Source organism: Micromys minutus (genome assembly GCF_963924665.1).
Source record: "Micromys minutus genome assembly, chromosome: 1".
NCBI lineage: Eukaryota > Metazoa > Chordata > Mammalia > Rodentia > Muridae > Micromys > Micromys minutus.
In genome coordinates, this window is record NC_137969.1 from 68415163 (window position 1) to 68440154 (window position 24992).

General features: G+C 39.0%; 1 protein-coding gene across 1 annotated transcript in view; it reads right to left on the bottom strand.

Moving 5' to 3' along the window:
* The window catches only part of FMN2 (formin 2), a gene marked incomplete at both ends in the record, with an annotated part of 296886 nt that overhangs the window by 193777 nt on the left and 78117 nt on the right, over positions 1–24992 (bottom strand). Inside the window, 2 exons of the mRNA XM_080929057.1 lie at positions 9045–9189; positions 10856–12351. Coding sequence (XP_080785183.1) covers positions 9045–9189; positions 10856–12351 — 1641 coding nt within the window. The remainder of the gene's footprint in view (positions 1–9044; positions 9190–10855; positions 12352–24992) is intronic.

A 24992-nucleotide genomic window follows, 5' to 3' on the forward strand; every position in this document is an offset into this window, starting at 1 on the left:
AATCAACAGGATTGATAAACCCTTAGCCAAACTAATAAGAGGGAACGAAGAGAGAATCCAACTTAACAATATAATACTGGGAGTAAAAGAGAGAGCTATCAGACAGCAGAGAACTTCTACAGCTGATAAACAAGTTCAGCAAAGTGGCTGGATATAAAATTAACTAAAACAAATCAGTAGTCTTCTTCTACTCAAAGGACAAACATGAGGAGAAAGAAATTAGGGAAAAGATACCCTTCACAATAATCACAAACAATATGAAATACGTTGGTGTGACTCTAACTAAGCAAGTGAAGCACCTGTATAACGAGAACTTCAAATCTGTAAAGAAGGAAATGGAGGAAGATCTAAGAAAATGGAAAGATCTCCCATGCTCATGGATTGGAAGGATCAACATTGTAAATATGGCCATTTTACCAAAAGCAATCTACAGATTCAATGCAATCCCCATCAAAATTCCAAGCCAATTCTTCATGGAGTTGGAAAGAGCAATGTGCTATTTTATCTGGGATAACAAAAGAACTAGAATAGTAAAATCTGTCCTCAACAACAAGAAAACATCTGTGGGAATCACCATCCCTGACTTCAAGATATATTATAAGGCAATTGTGCTAAAAACTGCATGGAACTGGTACAGAGATAGGCATGTGGATGAATGGAATAGAATATAAGATCCAGAAATGAGCCTTCACATATATGGTCACTTGAGTTTTGACAAAGGAGCTACAAACATTCAATGGGAAAAGAACAGCCTCTTCAAAAATGGTGTTGGTCCAACTGGCACTCAGAATGGAGAAGAATGAAAATAGAGCCTTTCTTATCTCCTTATACAAAGCTCAAGTGCAAGTGGATCAACAATCTTCACATTAAATCATGTACACTGAAACTATTAGAAGAGAAAGTAGGGAAAACCTTAGAATACATAAGCACAGGATAAAATTTCCTGAACAGAACACCAATGGCTCATGCTCTAAGGTCAAATATCAACAAATGGGACTTAATTAGACTGCAAAGTTTCTGTAATGCTAAGAACACTGCCAAGAAAACAAAATGGCACCCAACAGATTGGGAAAAGATCTTTACCAACCCCACATCTGATAGAGGCCTAATATCCAAGGTATACAAAGAACTCAAGAAGTTAGACACCAGAGAATCAAACTACCCTATTTAAAAAATGGTGTACATAGCTAAACAAAAAGTTCTCAATTGAGGAATATCGAATGGCTGAGAAGCATCTAAGGAAGTGCTCTACATCATTAGCCATCAGGGAAATGCAAATCAAAACAACCCTGAGATTCCACCTCACACCAATCAGAATGGCTAAGATCAAAAATTCAGATGACAACAGATGCTGGCCAGGATGTGGAGAAAGAGGAACACTTCTCCACTGTTGGTGGGGTTGTAAACTAATACAACCACTCTGGAAATCAGTCTGGCGATTCCTCAGAAAATTAGACATAGTACTACCTGATGATCCAGCTATTCCACTTCTGGGCATATACCCCAGAGAAGCTCCAACATACAACAAAGTTTCATGTACCACAATGTTCATAGCAGCCCTATGTATACTAGCCAGAAGGTGGAAATTTCCCAGATGTCCTTCAGTAGATTGAATAAATACAAAAATTGTGGTATATATACAAAATTGAGTACTACTCAGCTATCAGAAACAATGACTTTATGAAACTCTTAAAAAATTGATGCATCTAGATAATATCATTCTGAGTGAGGTAACCCAGTCACAAAAGAACAGACATAATATGCAGTCACTGATAATTGGATACTAACTCCAGAAAGTTCTGAACACTCCAGAAACAACTCATAGACTATATGAAGTTCAACAAAAACAAAGGCCAAAAAAAAAAAAAAAAAAAAAAAAAAAAAAACAGAAAATTTAAAACCATTATGCTTAATATTTACATACCAAGAAAACTTTGACCATTTCCAGGTTACATCTTGTTTTACATGTACTTTACGTTCATTGTAACTAGTAAGATTTTAATGCATACTATCAAACCTTTAAAAAAAATCAAGTACTGACAAAAATATATTCGTATATTTTATGCAAAAATGCTTAAAAACTGTACAATTATATTTGTTTTTTTTAAATAACGTTGTTTAGTTTAAAAAAAAACAGACAGCAAAAAGAGGTCAAAGGAATACAAATTGGAAAGGAAGAAGTCAAAATATCACTATTTCCAGATGATATGATAATATAGTCAAGTGACCCCAAAAATTCCACCAGAGAATTTCTACAGCTGATAAAAAATCTTCAGCAAAGATTAACTCAAACAAATTAGAAGCCTTCCTCTACTCAAAGGATAAACAGGTTGAGAAAAATCAGAGAATCAACACTAATCACAATAGTCACAAATCATGTATTTTTAATGGTTGGGAGAAGGAGCACCTTCATGGAAACAATGGGTAGGGGAGGAGAAATGGGATTGGTGTAAAGGGGATAACACCTGAATTATAAATACAGAGAATATCCATTAAAAAAATAATAAATCTTAAAAAAAATAAAACAGACTGTGAAGGTACCTTTATCATTCTGGCATCCTTATGGAGAACTTAGTATGTGTTTTTAAAAAACTAAGTACATGAATAAGAACTTTAAAGTTGTAGCTTTAAATATGCTATCGTTATTTTTATCTTACACCAAAATAAACTAGAGTTTGTAAAATCTGGCTATTTTTACCAGCATCTCTTCCAACTGACAAAAAGTGAAAACTATCAACATTGTAAATAAATGAGTCAAAAAGATATATAATCCTCAGTTGTCTGCAATTTTTCAAAATCCTTTTGCTGTTTATAATGAAGAGAGGTACCCTCTGCCATTATTAACATGGCTTTAACATGAACTCCAGGTCCAATTTCTTGTCATTTAATTCCCATTCTCATGTCTGAGAAGGCAATCCTGCGCATTGAGAGAGATGAGCAGGAAACATGAGGGACTACAGGATGCAGGTAAGAATGAACTATATTCACCTCCCGGAAAGTTCCAAGCAGCAGCACACAGGAGGGCCCTGCTTTGGTGTTGACTGATTTACTGTGGTTTAAATGAGCTTCAAGGAAATCTTCACTCACTGTTTTATTCCTTAATCCCCTCTGCCTATCTAAACTAAATAAATTCTTCCAGGCTCACTCCAGGTTCCATCTCATCATGCAGCCTTTATTCCTGGTTGATACACACTCAGCTCACCTCCTGACCACCCACAGTGCTTAGCAGCTTCAGTATACAGCATATAACCTGAAGGAAGACTCAACTTCAGGAACGAGAATGCCTGAGGAACAGTTTGCAGAAACCTCCGTGCATTTTGCAGGTTACAGCTGTTGAATGCAATTTCTGAAATGGTGTCTGCTGTAGCCCAGGATGACCTCAGACTTACCAGGTAGCTAAAGATACCTTACATTCCAGCTCCCTCAGCATCTACCTCCAACTCTGCTATACTTGCTGATAAAATCGAGAGACTCTGCTCTCTCCAGGTCAAAGTTCAAAAGATGCAATTGGTAACATTGTATTGTCACTGGTAACATTGAGGTTCCCCAGTGAGACTAAGGACAGTTCCTAGCCTGGTGTTTTCTAGGGCTCTCAGCAAAAGTTCCTCTCCTCTTAAATAGCAGAGAAAAAGAAGACATTTCTCATCACCTGCCACAAAAACCTAACATGAAGGCTGTGTTGTGTACTCTCTTTTTAATCCTTATCACTGCTCCATATGAATAAAAAGAATATATCAGCCATTAAAATTCAATGTCTTTTTGTTATATATCTAGTTAGTCTGCCACAGTAATAATACCATACACACTATTGTGGTTATAAACCAAAAGGGTTATCCTTGAGCATGATTAAAGTTTATATAAGTAAGGTGCACTTTATCAAATGTAATTTACCCCATGCAAAATGTAGCAAGGTTAAGGATCATTGGCTAATTGTGCTTTCTGTTTTATTATACTGCTGATTTTTCATTTTAGCCATTTACTTAAAAGTATATAAACATTTTTCAGCCTAAGGAAAACAAAAGCTAGAGGTTATTATTGTTTAATTCATTGAATTGATTGGGTATGCTGTACGCATAGCTATAGGAACAGCATATTCCAAAAAAATAATAAATCTTTCAACATCTAAAACAAATCCAGATTCCACAAAACCTATGTTTGTCTAATTATAGCTTTGTATTTTGATGTGGTTTCCTATGTAAATACATTCTAAGGCCTGCAGCTGGAATGTATTATATTAAAAACACATGTTAAAAGTTATAAAGTACCACAGTCTGGAGCGATGGCTCAGCAGCTAGGATGGCCTGCTGCTTCTGTGAGGAACCAGAGGTCAGTTCTCAGCACCCTTTTTGGGTCACTCTCAATGGCTCCAAGGAATCTGGCACCCTGTTCTAGCCTCTGTGGGACTTACACACACTCAAAGCATATACTACACCAACACACACATACACCTATGTATAAATAAATCTTAAGGCTCACAAAGTGTTTATTATGAGTCCCCAAACCTAAAGAGCCATATTAAAAAATATTTAGTTTTCCAAAACTTGTTTAGCTTTTCAGATGATAAGTCAAATGTAACTAAATGTAATGAAAACACCAAACTGCTAAGGCTGAGGTTATACCTGAACTACCACCCTTGAGGTAATTACTGATAACAATAAAACATGATTTGAATCCAACAATGGACGATGACAGTAAGTCAATCAAACTGAAATAGAGATACGATGGTGAACTAGATGCCCTTTTATATACTTTTCATAGTTATATTAGTGTTAGACAGCTCAGAAATGGAACACACACATCTGCCAAACTCCTTAGCACAGCAGGGAGTAGTAAAGGCCTTTGCCATCTGGGGCAGCAGCACCCAGAGGTTCTGTGTTAGGCACTTCCATATGGGTCAGTGCAGGAGGATGTCCTTCTGCCCATTGTTACTGTGAATGTCTCTTACATAAGAATTTCAGTTGAGCTGGTAATGCGCACTGACAAGGCAGGATAGAATCCCAACTATCCAACCCCTTAGCACAAATGTACCAAACGTGAATTTTAACAAATTCACTGACTTACTCTCCATATCATAACCTTATTTTTCTGTTTTTTTTTTTTTTTTTCTTCTTCTAATCACATTTGCAAAGGCTGGACTATACCCTATAGAAGATATATTTAACTTTCCTAAATAGCTTTTCTCTCCAACTCTGGGAAGAACATTCAGCCTGACAAAGAGAATTCTTTGATAAGGTTTATCACATATCAGCCAATATGTAGAAAAATCACACAGATTCATTTAAGACACAGGCTGCCCTCTGTGTGAATATTTATATTGTGAAGAGCATGTTCCACGTTTTGATCTGCCCAGAATTAGACGCTACCTACTGCAGGCATACTGAAGAGAGACTGTTATGTGTTATAGGGTAAATAAAAAACACATCACCTAACCATAACCACTATTTTAATGCCACAAATTACCTTCCTATGTACTGCTTACAGAAGTTTACATCTCTGCAGCAGCCATCAATCAGATACATTTTTAACTGAGAAAATGTCACATTGCATGGCATCATAGTCTATGAATGTCTCATAATCTGCTAGAATGTGAAAAATGATTCTTTCTCCTAAAGTGTTTCCACATACAATTATATAAGTCTAATTCCAGTTCATTAAATATTTTACATACAGAATAAATACAATCTCATTTTTAAATTCACTGTTTGAGACTCCATATATATTCAAAAAAGATATTTCACAACCAGATTTATCATTTAATTATGAAGAACAATTACTCTGGAGGAAAATGGCTGAAGATTGAACTATATTGTGCCCTTAGTAAGCTCAGAAGACTATGGAAATCTTTTTTGTACAGCACTTTTCTGTACCATGAGCCAATGTCTATCCATCTCCTAAGTGAGTTTGTAGTGGGAAGGTGTTGTTAAATGAGATAAGAGAAGTTCTGAGAGTAGTCAGGATACATGGCAAATTGTTGGCCCAATGTAATGTGTGGTTTCTGTGTCCACTGCTGTCTAGCAGCTTTTTTCCATGTTTCCCCCAAAATACATATTTCTTCCTGATTTGACTTGACGTACAATTGACTAGAAGCTTTGGGTTTGAGGCATTTTATTTTAATTACTAAAAGCTTTCTGAATAAAATTCTCTTATGTTACTGATCCCAAACTCTAAATTTAATCTTTATTTAATGATGAAAGACCATGAGGTGACAGGGTCATTGCTTATATTAATATCGATCACCAACACAGAAGAGAAGTGAGTAGGCTAAATCTTCCCTGGCTCTAAAACATTCTTAGACTGGGCCAGAGTCTAAGCAGCTCAGACGTGAGCACCAAATGAGTTGTTGTTTCTAGTTTTGCTTCTATTTTGTAAGAGATAAGGTTGTTATTTCTTTTGGTTAGATTAATATTCAGTTTTGATGGCTTGTCACACTCATTTATTTATCAACAGCTCTGCCAGGCTGTCATTGGATCAAGTCCCTTCACTGTCAGCTTTGCAGCTAACTTCCTGACTCACATTACTTCAAAATAAAGATAAGTAAAGAACATAGAAATAATAAAGATGTGTTTCATGAGTGGAATACAAATTGTTGTCTCTTAGGGGCTTTTTTTGGAACTAAGAGGATATAGAAACATAACAGAAGAATCACGGTTCTATCCAGAGTATCACCCCCTCTCAATATGCCAGAAGGCAGTATACTTAGCCAAGGTACCTTCTAAGATAACACTGGAAACACATCTCTACTAAGACAGTGGAAATATCCCAGGGACTCTGTTACAAACAACAGTGCTTTTCACCAGAACCTTTCTTGCAAGAAGATAGATCACAGGAAAATCTTTTTGTGATTTTTTTAAATATTTAAAGCAAAGCAGAACTTCCATTTTCCATTGTATATACTAAGAATTTCATGAAATACCACCATAAAAGCATTGGCGTTAAAAGCTCTTCATTTTACGGGGAATGAATCGTGAGACAGCAAAATGTGCACACATATCATGAGTATATATTTTCCATAAAAGAGCATGTCCATGAACACATCCCTGAAGATATACTTTCCTGAACAAAATTCAGAATTTCTCAAGGAAATAGAATGCAGGCATTTTTCTTCCAAATGCATTCAAATGAAATAAAATTGGGCTTTATTTTTCTCCCTATAATATAGCTCTTTGCAGTTGATGTTCTAGAATAAAACAATTTTTTTTTTATCTTCCCCCAAAACAGACTTGAACTTAGTTCCAATACCAGGCAAAACTGACACTGCAAAGCTGATCGGGAGTCTCAGTGGGGGTGGAGCACATTTACAAAACCTCTTGGTGATAGAATGCAGTAATTCTGCTGGCGTGGTATTAAACACAGACACAGGGCTCACATGAAACGAGGCCATCTTATGCCAACAATTTTAATTTGAGGACCTAATGAGTTATGTTATACTTCAGTAAGCCAAAAACTGAATACTATATCAGACCTAGAAGTCCTACAATGCCAGCAAACATACACTCTGTCTTTATCATTTGAATTTATTTAATGAAGTTTCTGGTATTGGGAGATGTAGAGGGAAAGACTTGTTTAGCTGAGAATCCACAGTCCCTACAGAAGAGACTTCCCACCCTGTAGTCAAGTGAATGTTTGGCTGTGCATCTCTCTCCAGATTTTGCCCTTTCTGACCCAATTTTGCCTGAGCAAAATTTCTGTCTCTGGCATGGTCCATGAAAAGAGGTAAGATGGCCCAGCCTCAGAGTGCTTTATACAACTGTATCATGTGAAGAATCATTTACTATGTATTTCTCTTAGAGAAAATGTGGATCCTTCCATTACCTTAGTATCACTTTGGACTGATTATTGTAACAAATGTTCTTCTAGATTTTAATCTCTATTAAGAATAGCCATAGATATTTATAAGCCTTTCTCCCTTATTCAGCTGGTCAGTTAATTTCATAGTTTTAATTGATAGGTCATATTTACTAGTATTGATCAACAGCTACCAGAAGCCTCTGGAATGCGATATCATAGTCTCAGAAATTGAGTATAAGATCAACATACTGTCTAGGTTTGTGTTCTTACAAAACGCCTAGTGCTAGTCTGTCCACCCAGTCTGCCATAGATTCTGGGAGTTAATCTGATCCAGTGCATCCATCCCTGGATGGATTTGTCAGTGTCTAATGAAGAGGTGTGGCCTGCTCTAAAATATCAACAGAAGCAATGCAGCTCCATGTCCCTCGTTGTAACTTCCTGGTCAGATACAAAAAGTCTAGGAACTGACCCATTGGCTGTGACTGATTTGGAGACTGGGCAGGAAGAATACTGGGACATGGCCTCATTTCTTCCCACTAAGACAGACCTCCTTCACAGTGTCTTGCTTCCCAACCCCCTCACCCCGATGCAAAGTTAAAAAATGCAGGTATTCCTCCATTGCATTTATAATATAATTATAAGATTAAAAAAATGAGATTTGTCATATCTCGCTGTATGAAATCCTAGAGACTAAATTAAGAATGTCATTTCATCACCAAGTCCAATGGGTCTTCTCATTCAAAATGTTCAGAAATGTGTCCCTCCAGACACCCTGTTTTCTTTCATTTTCTGATTCATGTCATAGGTTAGATCAAAGGATCTACCGTAATATTGTAAAAATTTTAGAAGGGGTCAAGACTTTCTTCAATATTTTGAGTGTAGTATAAAGATGTAGCTGGGTTTTAACAGCACTCATTTAAGCTATAATGGCAAAAGTATATTCCTTGCCTGTCTCTTTCCATGGATAATAACTTTCAGATGAACTAAATCAAGAAAAAGAACAATAAGAAATAAGCAATGGTAGAGGGTCTGGGAATATGTACCAATAAAAACTAGTCAGGGATGTCTCTCTGGATAGTTTACCTGTTCTTCCTGAGTCAATCTTACTTAACATATTCTAAATTATCAGCTCTTCCTCACTATCTGTCAAAGGTCCAAGGAGATACCAATCATAAAACAGTCCAAGGTGTCTCTTCTAATGAAAGTTCAGACTGTCTTGGAAGGCCACTACTATCAGAAAGCACAGAAATACTCACTTGTTTAGCCTTTGTCTTTGAAATTGTGTCAGAAATAGGTTTCTTTCTTTCCTTTACTGCAGTTTTAGAAAACAATTCTTCAAATTCATGACAGTCTATGGACGGCTCTTCAATCTTTTCCCAAATAAGCGAAGGGCTGGAGTCTCTAAAATTAATCAAAAGAACAATAAAGGGCAAAGTCCTACAAAATGATGATTAAAAACAAAGAGGACACAGAGAAGGAAGGGAGAGAACACACTGAAAGAACAGAGGTAAGGAGGGAAGAATGTGTTAGCAACTTGATGAAAAAGTTAAAATGGCATCTACTCAAATAAGGCATGAATAGTGACAATTTTCTGATACTCCTCATTATCTTTTTCTATTACCCAAGAGCACCTGTGCACATGTGCTTTACACACATACATGCAAATAAATAAAAATCCTTATAAAAGATAAATGTTTCCAAGACAACACTGCCTCTCTGTGCATTGGGGCCCACCTACCCACTGTCATTTGCACTAAGGAAAAGTAAATATCATTTAAAAAAAATGAAGTAGAACATCATATCCTGGACCTGGAAAGAGTGGCTTTGACTAGAGTTTAGAATGTCAACCTCATCAGGGGCTAGAGACAGGGTTTACTGTCTGCTAGTTCTGAGGTCCTGAGTTCAATTCCCAGCAGCCACCTGGAAGCTCATACCCATTTATATTGAGATCTAATGCCCTCTGCTGGCCTGCGGATGTACATGAAGATAGAACACTCATAAATTTTAAATTAAAACAAAACAACAACAACAAAGAGATTCATTATTGTATGTAAATGGTCAGACAGTCCGGTTGTAAGGAAAATTGGAAGGTGAGGTGGTGGTCAGGATGTACAGTGAATCCTCCCCTGAAAAGCTTTAGTGAAGAGAAAATCAATACAAAAATTGCAATGCAATCCTGTTCCTAAACGCATGCCCCTTTGTTCAAATACATCAGGGATCATAATAAAATAGAATTTAAAAAGGCCAATGGCATCTAAAGTGTGTGCTTTTTGCACCTTTCCCCCCTGTATTTAATGACCAAGCCTTCCAGCTCAGTCTCAGAGACTGGCCATACAAACAAACCTGGACACTCTGGGTGGAAAAGGTGTTACTTCATGATGGTCATTCCCAACCATGATGGTGTGACATGGCCTTGTTTCTCCAGAAGTCCCAGGGCACTCTCAAAGTTAAGGTACTTTATACACATAGTTTGAATGTGGTTCACGTGATACATTTTTCAAGAATGACTTTTTATGAACAAGACAGAATCCTAATGAAAATTTGTACCCATTAAAGGTACAGAGTTTATCCAGGAGAGACAGTTTGCTTATGGATTCAATTTACAATCTTGCAATTGGTTGATAATATACATATAACTAACAAAAGCAAAGGGTGTAAGCTAATTGGGCAACAAAAATGCCTGCTTCTCTGTCTTGGCTGCTTTTAAAGATAAGCCTTGTTTCAGATGATTTGAGCATATTGGGCAGTCAAGACCTGTAACTACATGCAAAAACATGTATGAGAAAAAAAATAGATCCTTTATCCTTAAAACAAAACACTATAAATAGATATAATTTAATTTCAGACAGAGATGCAAATATGCCGTTTTTTTTTCTACCTTTGATACTACAAGAGAAAAGTCTGCAAGGCTAAACAATTACGTCAGAGAAAACTGATGTTAAGTTCTTACATAAGTAAGTTTTATAGTTGTATTTATAATACATTAAATGATTCTTCCCCATGAAGTTCTATGGGAAGTGTCTCCTGATCGTTAGAAACTGAAGGTATAAGCTTGATTTTGAGTTACCTTTTACTATGGAGTTGAATTCTTGTCCAGTAGAGAGGCTTCATTGGCCTGCAAGGCTCGATTGGCTGCTTCCTAGCCACTCTTTCTTGATTGATCCCTAATCCGAACAAGCCAGTTGGCAATGGAGGAAACAGAAACCCACACCCTTGAGGTGCTGCTGGTAAAGTACTACTCCCAACTTGTGAGGAGTGTGGAGGACCTGAGCCAGGCAACAGTGGGGGTGGGGGAATCCCTGCCCCAGGGGGAGGTGGGGCTGGAGGTGGAACCCCCATACCTGGAAGGGGAGGTGGAGGAGGAATAGCAACTCCAGGTAGAACAGGAGGAGGAGGTATGCCTACTCCAGGCAAAGGAGGGGGAGGAGGTATGCCCACTCCTGGAAGTGGAGGGGGTGGGGGTATTCCCACTCCAGGAAGAGGAGGAGGAGGAGGGGGTATTCCCACTCCAGGAAGAGGAGGAGGAGGGGGTATGCCCACTCCAGGTAAAGGAGGGGGAGGAGGTATTCCCACTCCTGGAAGTGGAGGGGGTGGGGGTATTTCCACTCCAGGGAGAGGAGGAGGAGGAGGGGCTATTCCCATTCCAGGAAGAGGAGGGGGTGGGGGTATTTCCACTCCAGGAAGAGGAGGTGGGGGAGGTATTCCTACTCCAGGGAGAGGAGGAGGAGGGGGTATGCCCATTCCAGGGAGAGGAGGTGGGGGAGGTATTCCCATTCCAGGGAGTGGAGGGGGAGGGGGAGGGGCTGGCAGCATTTCTGGTCCCTGTAGACTGGTATGTTGTAGGGCTGGGGTAGGACTGGGCAGAGCAGGCACTGTTATGTCAGAGAGACAGGGAGCTGGGGGAATCGCCATGCCCAGGCCAGGCATGAAACTGGAGGACTCTGTACAAGGCAGAGGTGGTGCAGGTGGGACATTACAAATGTTTGCAGAGGAGAAAACAGAATGTTCGTGGCTGGTTTCCAACTCAGTATGCAGAGATGGTTGGGAGGGCTGTCCCTGACTCTCAGACCCAAGGAGAGAAGAAGGTTGTAGTTGTGATGCACTCTGCATGGCTGGTTGGGCATCCAGCTGTACTGATATTCTCCTTGGAGACACAATCAGAGAAATCTCTGAACAGAATTTTGTCTGAGTTCCAGAGGATGAGGTTAGAAGGGCTGACTCTCCACTTGCAGCTACAGGGGACCCTGGCAGACCCTCTAGTGGTGCCTTTGGAGGTGGCAATGTCAGGATTCTACCCTCTTCTGTTGGGGAAGTCTGTATTGATTTTGCTTCAAGAGTTCTTGGAGGCTGTGCAACTTTCCCATGTAATCCAAGAGCATCTAGACTGCCATCGGCAGAGGCTGTCAATCCATTCTCAAGTGCTGAAAGGCCCCTGGGTCCCTCCAAGTCCAGGGCTGGATATTGCTTTTCTAGCTCAGCTATTTTTGTACGCAGATCCTCAATGGTCTGTTCCAGTTGCTGAATTACAGTTGCCTGTCCTTCAGACTTCACATCAAAAACTTCCTGAGAGACAAGAACAGTCACAATTAGTAAGATAGTAGAAAAATACAAATATCTAAAGAAGAAAGGGAAAACTACAGAGTCACACTTGGACTGCCTCCAGAAAGATTCTACCACAGAAAGATTTTACTGGAATTTCGAAGTGCACCCTTTTTTCCACCATTGGATTTTGAAGTGGTTCAGACATACTCCCATTATGCCAATGAGCATGGGGCATTGTGATGGCTAGTTTTACTTGTCAACTTATCACAACCTAGAATCACCTGGGGAAAGAGTGTTAAAGAATTGCCTAAACAAAGCCCAGTGGGCATGTCTGTGGGTGGTTGTTTAGGTTACTTTCATTGATGTGGGATGGAAGTAGCCACCCTGACTGTGCCCAGAGTTGTAGATAAGTAAAGAAAGCTAGCTGAGAAGAGAGAAATGAATGGATGTTTTGCTTTTGACTACGGATGCAACCTGGCTAGATGCTTCAAGTTTCCACTTTGCATTCACCATAATGATGGACTGTAACCAGAATTATCAGACACATAATTTTTTCCCTGATGACCTGATTTGGGTAAGAGCATTATTTTATCACAATACCAGAAATAAAACTAGAATAGTATCCAAGAACAGGGAAGAACATTCTACAAGATAAATGTTTGTCTTTCTGACTATGAATTGGTGGTATTGGGACATTCCCCCAGAGACCCTGGAAATTACATTTGAATTTTTAAAGGCAATCACTAACTTTTAGGAACAATCATAGTCTCCAATAAGAATAAGAGTTAGGTTATTGACACATAGAGCCATGGGCATATACATTATGAATGTATATCGTAATCCTGTTATCACATTTGCTACAATTTTAATATTTTACTCAAAGCATTTCAAAAAGCATTCACTGATGGTTCTCTAAAAGTTGTAAAGACAGACATTTTAAATGGGCAAAATTTGAGGGTACATATGATTTATATAAACTTAGGCACACAAACAAACTCCTACATCATCATTTTTCAACAATATCTACACAAAAGACCATAATATTAATATATACAAGTGGTGTCATATATTTTCCAAGTAGCTTTATCCTAGTTTATTCCCCATGTGACTGCTGTACCAATCTCCATGCTATAATTACAATGTTAACAAACATAAGTAACATAACCAAAATGGAAAACACTAACACAGAAACTCATCTCAACAAGTCCCTGACCATTCAGCTGTTTCTTTTCACACCAGATTTCACAAATGTGTAGTATCCTCATTTTCCTGGCATGCTGGTAAATGTGGCTTCTAAATATTAATCAGAATTCTTATTTTTTTCTATTAATGATTACAAAAAAGTTCCTTGAAGAACCAGTGAGATGGCTTAGCAAGTGAAGGCACTTATTACACTATGGGGCTGTCTCCAAGTCCAGTAACCTGAGTTTGATCCCCAGAACCCACATGCTAGGAGGGAACCTACTGATGACTGTTGACTTCTGCCTTCCACAAGCACACTGTGATGTTCATGTACCCCACACTCATAAATTTAACAGACAAATAAGTGAAAATGTAAGTTTATTGATGAGTAAAATGCAGTAAAAAATTACAGAAGAGATATCCCAAATTCTTAAATGCTATTAACTAAGCTAATCCATTTTATTACCTATTTAAATATAGTAAAATTAGAATAAAATGACTGGACATCTAGAAAAATAAAGTGAAAGAAGGAAATTATTTTGTTATAATTGTTATAATGGCTTCGCACAGTACCAGCTATTACAGTCCCAACAAAGATCTACATCCCACATTCACAGACCATCTACTCAAACACACTCAAAGCTAGTGACAGTAGGAGTTATAGTAGCAGCAACAGGGAATATGTGAAGATTTTAAAATTCTTAAATATAACCAGTCAGCAAGAGGTTAAAAAGAACAATATTGCACAAGATAACTGGTACCAGGGGTTCACTTTGACATTTGTAGCCATGTTGGGTTATAATATCCTGATTATTCTTATGCAACCCTTATCAGCCTTCCCCTTATAGTCCCCCAGAATACTGTAAAAGACAAGAATATTGGAGTGGTATGTGGAGCTTTATGACTGGGCTCTAACGCTAGGAATGTCCTTGACATTAATACTAGTGTGAAATAAACCAGTTGTGCTCTTGCTTGGATAAAGCCACATTTGACTTCACCAAAATACACAACTTTACTTCTGACTCTAGTCAAGGGGATTTGTTATTTTGCTGCTTCTAAGGACCACAGTTCTCTAAGTATCTAATAAATCATGATTCTCAAGCTGTCTGCCTTCTTTTGTGCCACAGCATCTTGGAGCCAATTTATATACACTGGGACTGAACTGTTTAGAACAATCTCTTGAGTGGAATCCACTCAGATAATGCTATAATTATTGGCCTGCCCAATTAAATGCTTCCTTTTTCTGTTTGTACAAATGAGAAGAAAATGACACTTAAAAAGCTTCTCTTGCAGCTAGGTTTAACCTGTTAGATGATGTCACAGAGATGTTTAGAGTAGAAAATACCAGGAGCCATACTGAGTGGGACTGACAGTGGATATTTACATCAAGCTTCTCTGGAACATACAACTTGCACTCTAATTTGTGACTGTCACCTCAAAAGTTTCAGATTTCTGGGTCAATTAAGATTCAAAGGCTGAAGTTTTTGGCTCAGAGGAACATCATTAAAGCTTTCCAACTTATCTATTAAGACATCTTATCAAGGGGCAACCCTGTATGTTCAATTTGTTCAGTATCAGAACCTAATTGGTAAAAATGATAACAAGTTTTCAGATTTAGTTTTGTTGGGGAAATGAATTGGGTTCTTTTCCAAAAAAGTAAAATTTAAAAGCTAAATGACCATATCAATGACTTATTTGGGACTGAAGCTGTGGTTCAGTGGTAGATTATTTGCCAAGCATGCAAAAAGTCTTAGATGTGAACCATGTCATGAATGGAAAGAGAAAAGAAAAAAGTTTTATAATAGAGAAAGCTATGTAAAATTTATAATTAAAATTAATTTTAGTAAAAGCACTTGGGTAAATGTATGATCCTATGATACATGATTCAAACATTCCATCTTCTCTATTTTTTTTTTTTTTTTGATGCTGAGAAATACTACAGCTTATGAGAGACTCTTAATTAATTTAATTAATTAATTGCATTTGTATTGTGCAGCTTTAAACATCTTGAAGTAACTTATTTAAACCTGCTAAAATGTTGTATTACATCCTGAGTGAGGTAACTTAGACCCCAAAGGCTGTGCATGCATGTATTTGGTAACAAGTAGATTTAAGCCAAAATGTACAGAATACTCAGGAATCAATCCACTGAGCTCAAGAAGTTTAACAAGCTGAAAGGCTCAAATGAGGAAGCCTCAATTCCACTTGGGAGAGAGAATAAAGCAACCTGGGGCATGGGGAGCAGGGGTGGGGGAGGGATCTGGGTATGAGAGAGAACAGGGAGAAGAGGGAACATGATCAGGTACTGGAGGAGGTAAACAGGACTGAAGCCCTGAGGAAAGAATGGAAACAGGCAACCTCAGGAGGTAGGAGGTGTGAGAATTCTCTAGAATGTACCAGAGACCTGGGAGGTGAGAGACTCTCAGGATTAAGTGCTCTACAGTGGGGAAGAGGAACTTGTAGAGTTCACCTCCAGTGGAGGAATGGGGGTGCCATCCCACTGTCAAAAGATCTGTCCCAGAATTATTCCTGTCTGAAGGAACTGTGGGGACAGAAACGGCAAAAAGACCAAGCAAGGAAAAGGAAGTTTGGTGACAGGCCCAAATTAGGATGCAGCTCAAGGGTAGGCCCCAGTGCCTGACATTGTTATTGATGCTGTGGTGTACTTGCAGACAGGAGTCTAGCATGGCTGCCCTCTGAGAGGTCTAACAAGCAGCTGAATGAGTCAGATGCAGATACTAGCACCCAACTAATGAACAGAAGCTGGCAACCACTGTGGTTGAATTGGGGGAAAAGCTGGAAGAAGCTGAGGAGGAGGGCTACCCTGTGGGAAGACCAGCAGTCTCAACTGACCTGGATGGCAGAGATCTTTCAGACACTGAACCACCAACTAGGCAGCATACATCAAGACACATATACAGCAGAGGACTACTTGGTCTGGCCTCAGTGAGAGAAGATGCACCTAATCCTCAAGAAAATTGAGGCCCTGGAGAATAGGGAAGTCTGGTGGGGTATGGGTGGAGAAGTGGGGACACCTTCTTAGAGCTGGATGGGGGCAATGGGATGAAGGTATAGGATGGGGAGTGGCTAGTGGAAGAACCAGGGGGAGAATGAAGACTGAACTATAAAAAAAGATGAAAGAAAAATTAAAAAAAAATAAGCTTTTGAAACATATTTTCACATTTTGTGCTCTACCATTCCTAATGGTAATAAAAATTTAATGCATATTAAAAAGAAGAGAGCAGGAGATAGTGCTCTGTGAGGAAAGGGAGAAACTTAGGCTGAGATGAACTTTAAGTATTGAATTTACTCATTTACTTGGATGCTTTGTGGTACTACGGACTGAAGCTAGGACCTCATGCACAGGGTACCAATGTACCATTAGCCCCTGCTTTGTTTTTCATTTTGAGGCAGTTTCCACTAAATTTCCCAGGCTGACTCTGAGTGTCCTCTGCATCTTTCAGCTTCGTAATCCATGGAGTAACTGAGATTGTGGTTGTAATGCCTACCTATACATATTCAATGTACTAATATGGATTTGTATGCCTTTTATTCTTTTTTTAAAAAAAAATAAAGAGATAAGTAACACACTTAAATAATTAAAAAGTTAAGAAAATAAGGAACTGATAAGTATATACATTTCTTAAGGCTCAAAAATTTTCAAGTATACAGCACAGTAAGAGGTAGAATTAAGAAATAGCAGAGGAAATAGTGATAAAGTCCCAATAATAAATCTATAATAAACATCACAACTAGTTGTGTGGTGCCAGCGAGGAGCAGAGTTAAGGCATTCTTGACGAAACTAATAATAATCACACTACAAAGGCAAGAGATAAAATCCTTTTACAGAACTTTTTCTTACAGGTAAATTTACAGACAAAAAGAAAGGAGTGGGTAAGAGAGATTTTCCTACTTTTTACATTATTTCCACTTCTGTGGGGAGGGGAACGCACAATTTTCCAGAATTATTGGAAGCTACAATCTCTTTTTTTCCCACCATAGAAGCAGAGGAATTAAGCCCTTCTCATGCCAAAACTTAAGATTTTCAGCTCTCCGCTTAGCTGAAAGTCATTAAAGAATCTTATCTGCCCTTCCTTATCCAGGGTTATCTATGAAGGGCTGGCTGGCTCTTGCAGAGGACTAACTCACAGCACCCATGGCAATCATCTCTGTTGTATTCTTAGGGAAGGCTGTATTGTTGTCAACAGTAATGTTGATTTCTCCATGGTTATCCATCTTCTTAAGGAATTTACATGGTAAATATGGGTCATTATCAACAACAACAACAACAAAAAAAAAATGCCAAGTTGTCTTCTGACCATATGCAAACATTCTAAGCTCAAGACCAAAATGGAGAGAAGATATGCAGAGATACCCCACTGACAAAGCCACAGTTTAATCTCTAAGAAACTGCCAGGCACTCCATGGTCCATGAAAAGTCCTCAAGTTAGGAGCTTGTTCCCTATGGGCAGTGCCTGGAACTTAATCTTCCATCTCTCAGGCTACAACTAAAAGATGTCAGTCCAACTCTCAAAGGACTTGACATTGGAGAAACACACTCTGTTATCTTAGACTTCTACCCTTTACAAACATGCACTCAGCATTTCCAGAATTATGCAACAGTTTATCCAATGTTCATAGCAATAGCTATAAAAATTACATCACTGTTTTAAAAGAAGGGCAAAGTATAGTTGTGACATTTATGAAGAATCCATATAATAGTTATCTCCTTGTAGACAGATTCAGACAACCCTGTTTAAAACATTATAAAGAGCAATATATTTATGTATTATCAATTTTGGGATTATCTGCATTTACAAATACTGTTTCAACTCCCAAAATAATGAAGAGCAGTAGTCCTTGCTCTACTATTTGGCTCAAAAATTCTATGCAATCACATAGCCAAAAAATTTCTATTCCTGTATGATCTTAAACATGGGTGGTGATGGTCAGTTCTTATAAACTGTTTGAACACTTGAATATCACAAAATGCAAAATGCCATTGAGAGAATAAAATGTTCGCCAAAAAACATGTTCCCAAGTGCAAGATTATGCGATTCCCAGAAAAAGAAGCAATTATAGTAACATTACAATTACGATTCTCACAAAAGAAACCAAGACACACTCAGGCAGGTTTTTGCTGAGAACCTAATGGGTACATCTTTAAAGCTTCAGTGTGCTGTGACAGCATAGTCCTGTCTGAGCCTACAATATAAATACTACTCACTGGTAAGTTAATACTAAGTTGATTTTGTAAATGGTGATATGAGACACATAATTCATTGTCTACCTCACTCAGATTTACAAGTTCTGTTGATCTTAATGATCCTTTATTGACAAATGAGGACACTACCCACATCTACAGAAGAGGAAGCTTACTCTTCAGCAAGCCAAAATTCTATCTGTCATGTTTTGAATTCTACAGGGGGGAAAAGGGTTTTGAAACAAGCCAATGGCATTCTAGATTTACAAAAATTTACTGTATGCCAGACAGGCCCCCATAGAATGTAAATCTAGACTTTAAACAGGTATGATTACTTACAAAATGTAAAAACACAAATAATTTCAAATTTTAGGACAAATTTTAAGAAAGGGGCAAAAAACTAGGAAATGGGAGATATGAGACATAAGTAACTATTCAAGGCTTTGTTAAAGTGGAATTCATTACAGAAAACAAGAGCTTCTCTGAGTTCAAACAGAATGTATGGGGAAGGAAGGAGGGAGGGGAGAAGGAGGAAGGGAAAAGGGAGGGAGCACTATGGAGTCCAGAGCTGGATGCTGAATGTCATTTATCATTCTCTGCATTGTTCATTGACACAAGATCTTTCAATGAACCTGGGGATTACCATTTTTTCCAACTAGTCTAGTGGCCATGGAGTCCCAGAGATCACTCTCATCCACTCTATCCATAGAACTAGAGTTATGGGTGCACAGAGCCAGCCATGCGCAGCTTTTAATGTAGGTGCTGTGAAGAACTTGGATCTTCAAGCTTTGAGGGAGTGCTCCTCCACTGACACATCTCCCTCGAACTTCTGAGCTTTATAATAACATCAATACTTGATTGTTGAAAAGTAGAATGTGCTTAACCCAAAACAAATCCAGGAAACTTTATGCTACATAAATAAGATGTGACATACATGTGAGGAAGATGAGTTCGAACTAAAAACTGGCTAACTGGCCACCTTCTTGTTATTTAGCACAACAGACAACCAACAGATTGATGCAAAGCCTATAGCAGTCACTAGTAAGGAACCTTGGTAGATGTAATAAAATATTTGGGAAAGAGCCAAGGTAAGAAGGAATACAATCACCAAAAGGAGGGAATGTGTTGCTCTCATTCTCATTTTTTGAACTTCCATCAACTTATTGAGTTAATATTCTGGCAGATTTCTGGATCATACTCTAAGAGAGTACATCACTACACTTACGCAGACAGTACCAGAAAGAAGGAAAGCACTGTCATGAGCGTGATTCTTTCATGACGTGTGGATGGAAGATACTACCTCCTAAGCCCTTATGTCCCTTACATGAACACTCAACTGCTATCAAATGTCAGCAAATCCTAGAGAAAATTACAGACAATTGATTAAGACCTATAGCTGGTGATGGAGAGTTCCCTAGACTCTGCCATGCTAACAGAATTGCTCTCCCAATGCTTCTGATACTCCTATTATCAAACACAGTGGCCTTAATCCTGGCTATGACAATTACTCAAGATTTCTATGTTACAGTAAATATTAAAAAATAAAAATACTTATCTCTTTACTGGCCCTGAGGTCTCACTCCTCAGGCCCGACCCTGATACGGAACCGCACGCACCTTTTGCACCTGGTCTGAGCCATCACCAAGGCCCAATTTGTCAGAGCAACTCCCTTCCCTTGTTAGTTTACTACTGCCTGTTCTCTGCCTCTGTCCTGGGGTGTTTCTCCAGCCCCAAATCCCACAAACACAACTCTACAGCCCAAATAGCTTTTCATACAGGTTTATATATTCAACTTTCAGTCCACAAACCCTCTACACAACAAGATTGCATCAAATAGACAAAGATACAAACTGCCCTTCTATATGAGATACTAGACCTGTAAAATCCTTAATGTTCATAGCTTGTTAACAGCAATAAATCCCACCTGGGTCTAGGTGGTCCTTGGAAAGCTCCATGTTTCGAACCTTCCCCCCATCCCCAGTCCTCTGACCTCCTCTGACCTCCTCTGACCTCTCAGCCCTCTCTCTTTCCCTTGCCCCACCCAGTCACTGGCTTTCCTTTATTTTACTAATTAAAATGGGAAGGTTCAGTTGGAATCCAGAAACTCCACAGCCCTTATTGGGAAAGTGGAATTAACATTAAAATACTAACTGCCTCAGGACAATCTACATTCCTACTCTTTTTGTTCTTCATAAAACCTTTTCCTCTCTTGACTCCACCTTCTCATTTTTTCTCCAATGCCTTCTCTTCTTTTGTTCTTATGTTTGGCTTTGCTTTTCAGTAGGAATGGGCATCAGGATTTTATATTTGGGTAACTTAGTTGGTGATATACAATTAGGAATTTACTTTCTCATTTACCCATCTCTTCTATCTGCTGGCTACTAATCTACACCTGGCACAGTTACCATGCCCCCACCCCCTCCTTGGTTATCATTTCTACCACATCATATAATACCTCAGCTGAGACCCTCAGCAACTCACACCTGCACTCCTAACTGGCTCTACTGTGCCTCTTACTGTCAATCCCAGCTTCCCTTGCCAGACAATCTACTTCCTTGCTAAAATGTTTGCCTTCTGCTCACTGAGAACATGCTAATTAATTTCTCACAAGGCTCATAAGGTCTTTAATGATCTGTATGATGAACATAGCCCATGTCATAGCTAAGATATGAATCACCCTCCTTCTGAAAGGTTCACCTGTTAATGGTGTAGTCTCCAACTCATAGGGCTATTGAGGAGGGATTGGATTATGAGGGTGCCAAATTCATCAAAGGATTAATCCATGCATGACCTCCAAACCAGGGCACTGCATCGGATTAGAGGGAGTATATCACCTGCTGCATGTTTCTGGAGGCAATCTTATACCCCAGCCCAGGCTGTTTGGTAGGCTTTTGTCACCCATTCACCCGGAGTTGAGCCACTTTGTTCCACTGTATACAGTTCCTCTGTGTTCTGTTTTACCAAGCCTGGGCCTAGAAGCAACAGAGCCAAGAGACCATGGACTAAAGCCTGAAACCACAAGCTGACATAAGCCTGTCCTCTTTTACACTGACTAACACCCCATTACCCATCTGGCCTACTGCAGAGAAGATATTGTAGGATTAAATTAGATATAGTCAACCTTTATTCTTCAAACACTTCATAAGCAAAGTCTGAAAAATAGTCAATTATTCAGTGCTGAACCACTGTTCCTGAGGGTCACATTTTGTCACATGATCCATGTATACCTTTTACTTTTTTGAATACGTGTTCCAGAAAAAAGATGTTTCATTTTAGACCTGTTGTTGATTCACTAACACTTAACACTAACACTGGCCCAGGATACTCTAACTCTTGTTAGAACAAAGCTTGGCTAGCGTGTAGCCTTTTTAGTAGGTCCATCAAGGTCTTCTGACACTTAGAAACACCAGAAGCATTTTAACACTAAATTTAAAGCCATTTTAAACAGTGAAATCACCATGGAAATACCACAGAAATGTACAAATTGAGTCATTTCATAAACCACACAAAGAATACTTGTTTGTAGGCTTCCCTTTGTTCAAATTTACTTAGGAAAGTACATACTTCACAGAGCAAGGTTTTAAGCACACTGGACAGGTTTGCAAATGACTGCCAACACACCACAGAAGTGTAAACACTAGCTAGTAGGTAAATTCATAAATACAGTACCCATGAATAATGAGAAGCTCAATGGTACAGCATTGTCTTAGCATGTACAAATGGCCCTATGCTCAATCCTCAATAAAACATCAGAGAGACTTACTCTGCTGTGATATCACCTAACAATCTGAGTGTTGACTATTTGACTTAAGCTCCTCGGATCTCTTTCACTAATAGACTTAAATCCCTCAGAGCTCCTTGGGTAGGAATGAGTTATAAGCCCATTTTACAGGTGAGGAAACTAAGTCATTGAATACTGTCCCTGAGGAGAGTCACACCTGCAACACCCACTTCAAAGCTAACCTCTTCTTAGCAGTTTGACTTAAGGTCTGTTATAGTTTCAATACTGTACCCAAACAAGTCATGTGTTGGAAAATGTCATTCCCAAAGCAATTTTAAAAATATTTCAAGTAATGGATGGCACTTGCAGGTGATGCTTTGGAGGTTAAACAGGACTGGTTGTTGTCACTTGAGTGCAGTGCTGCAGTGGCTTTATGAAAGGACAGAAATCTAGACTGGTGGCTTCTACTTCCCTCACTATGTCCTGCCTCTCCCTGCCTCAATCTTCTGAGAAGGACATGATGACATGGAAGTGCTACCCCCTTGTGCATTCTAGCCACCATCCCTGTGAACTAAATAAATGTCAGGCTTCCACAAAATACCCATTTCCTAACTTTCAGTTTTCTAAAGCATCAGCGAACAAAGTAAGACAAGGTCGAACCAAGGTTGTTTCTCAACCAAACTGGAACCGGTTTCCTATGAGGCTTCAGTCTTGTTTTCCAAACATTGACCAAGCACTGAGGTTCCTCAAGAACACATCCTTAGACTGACTATGCTCTCCCTTACTGTGCCTGTGTGAGAAGATGCAAGGTTGCCAAAATCTTTTATCTGTTTCAGGAGCAGCTAGCTAAAGATAAAGCATGGTCTTTTGAATTCTAAGATGGAGACAAAATCCCAGCTTCTGTCATTGCCAGATAGCAGACAGAACAAACCTAAACCTAATCTTGTATGCAGTGAAGAACCCTTGTTATGTTCATTCCTGTGCTCTCCGGAGTCTCTTCACACCCTCTCCCCATTGTTCCTCCTTTGTTCCTTAAAAAAAGTAAAAGAAAAAAAAAAAAAGAAAAACTCATTCATCTTTGCTCAATCCAAAGTTGACTTCAGTTCACTATGGAATTTCCCCCTACTGTAGTCATAGCCAATGACTAAATCTGCCCCTAACATCCTCATGAGTGTTGACTTCTGCTTCACTCTGACTGTTCTCCAGCTAATTCTAGAAAAACTGGGACTTGTGCTCAAGACAACAGCCCCACAGCCCACATCCTCTGTGAGTAAATTTTCTGCAACTGCTCAAAGACGTCCCCTTGGTTCCATCTCATCATGGTCATCATGTATTAATTCATTCACCACACAGTTCTCTGGGCTCCATCAATCTGCCATACTCTATGTGAGCTACTGAGGAGATGAAAGTACAGGCAATATTATCTTTATCTGGTTCAACCCCTGTACATATGTCCAATGATTCCAGACAGAAGGCATTGGCACAGTAGTTATAGTATGAGGTCTCCAAAGAGCTCTGGAGCACAAGGCTTTTCACACAGTGAGTAAGAGGCAGTCAAGATGGAACAATTTAAATGAAATAAGGGCACTCATGTCCATTTTATAAAAGGGCATCTGAGGATACAGGAGAGACATACATGGGAAGATATAAAAGATAGTTGAGTTCTGAGGAAATGACTTCTTTTTCCCTGAACTAAGCTGAATCTGGAGGAAAGACAGTGAGAGATAAGGCCAAGAGGGCAATGGCAGGAAGGAGACTCTGGATGTCAAACTCACAGGTCTGAAACCTTTTAGAGACAGAGTGCACAGTCCTTGAGTAAGGCTAAGCAGATATCAGGGGTAAACAAGTTTGTGTTTTCAGAAAGATAACTCTGGGGGCAGCGTGCAGGGAGAGATTAGAAGGGGTCAAGATGGGAAATAAGGGGATCCATAAGGAGACCGTGGCTGTAATCCAGATAACAATGGAGTCTGGGCTCAATCATTGCCCAGTTACGTACCCCAGGCCAGAGGCCACCAGCAAAGGTTAAGTCTCCATAGGAGGAGTAAGTTAAGCTGTCTGTCAAGTCGACTGGACAATAGTCACCCTGAGGCCAAGTTCACTTCCAGTTCAGCACATCTACTAGTCTCGACATCTGCAGTGCTCTTCTTCCTACACTCCTGTAAGTAACGTTGATTAGGAAATTACCTTCCTAAGAAACTATTCTTCTAAATTGACAGTCTCTCTACAGCTTCCCATTTCTTCAGTCACTCCAATACTCTACCACATCATCAAGTATCTCAGCAGTTCCACTGTGTTCTGTAAGTTGGTTTGTAGATACATGGAAAAGAGATGGTCCTATAACAAAAATGATGGCTCTTTTATTGCTGTTGTTCTCTTAAAAATACATATTATTCTTATTTTTAAAAATGGATGTGCAACTCCTGTTTTATTAAATGAGCATTATTCCTACATTCTAAATGTTTGTCCTTTAATACCCACAGAAAAGTGTAGGTCTCACCCCTCATCCAGGAAACATCACACAGCAGATGGAGATAATTACAGAAAATGACAACCAAT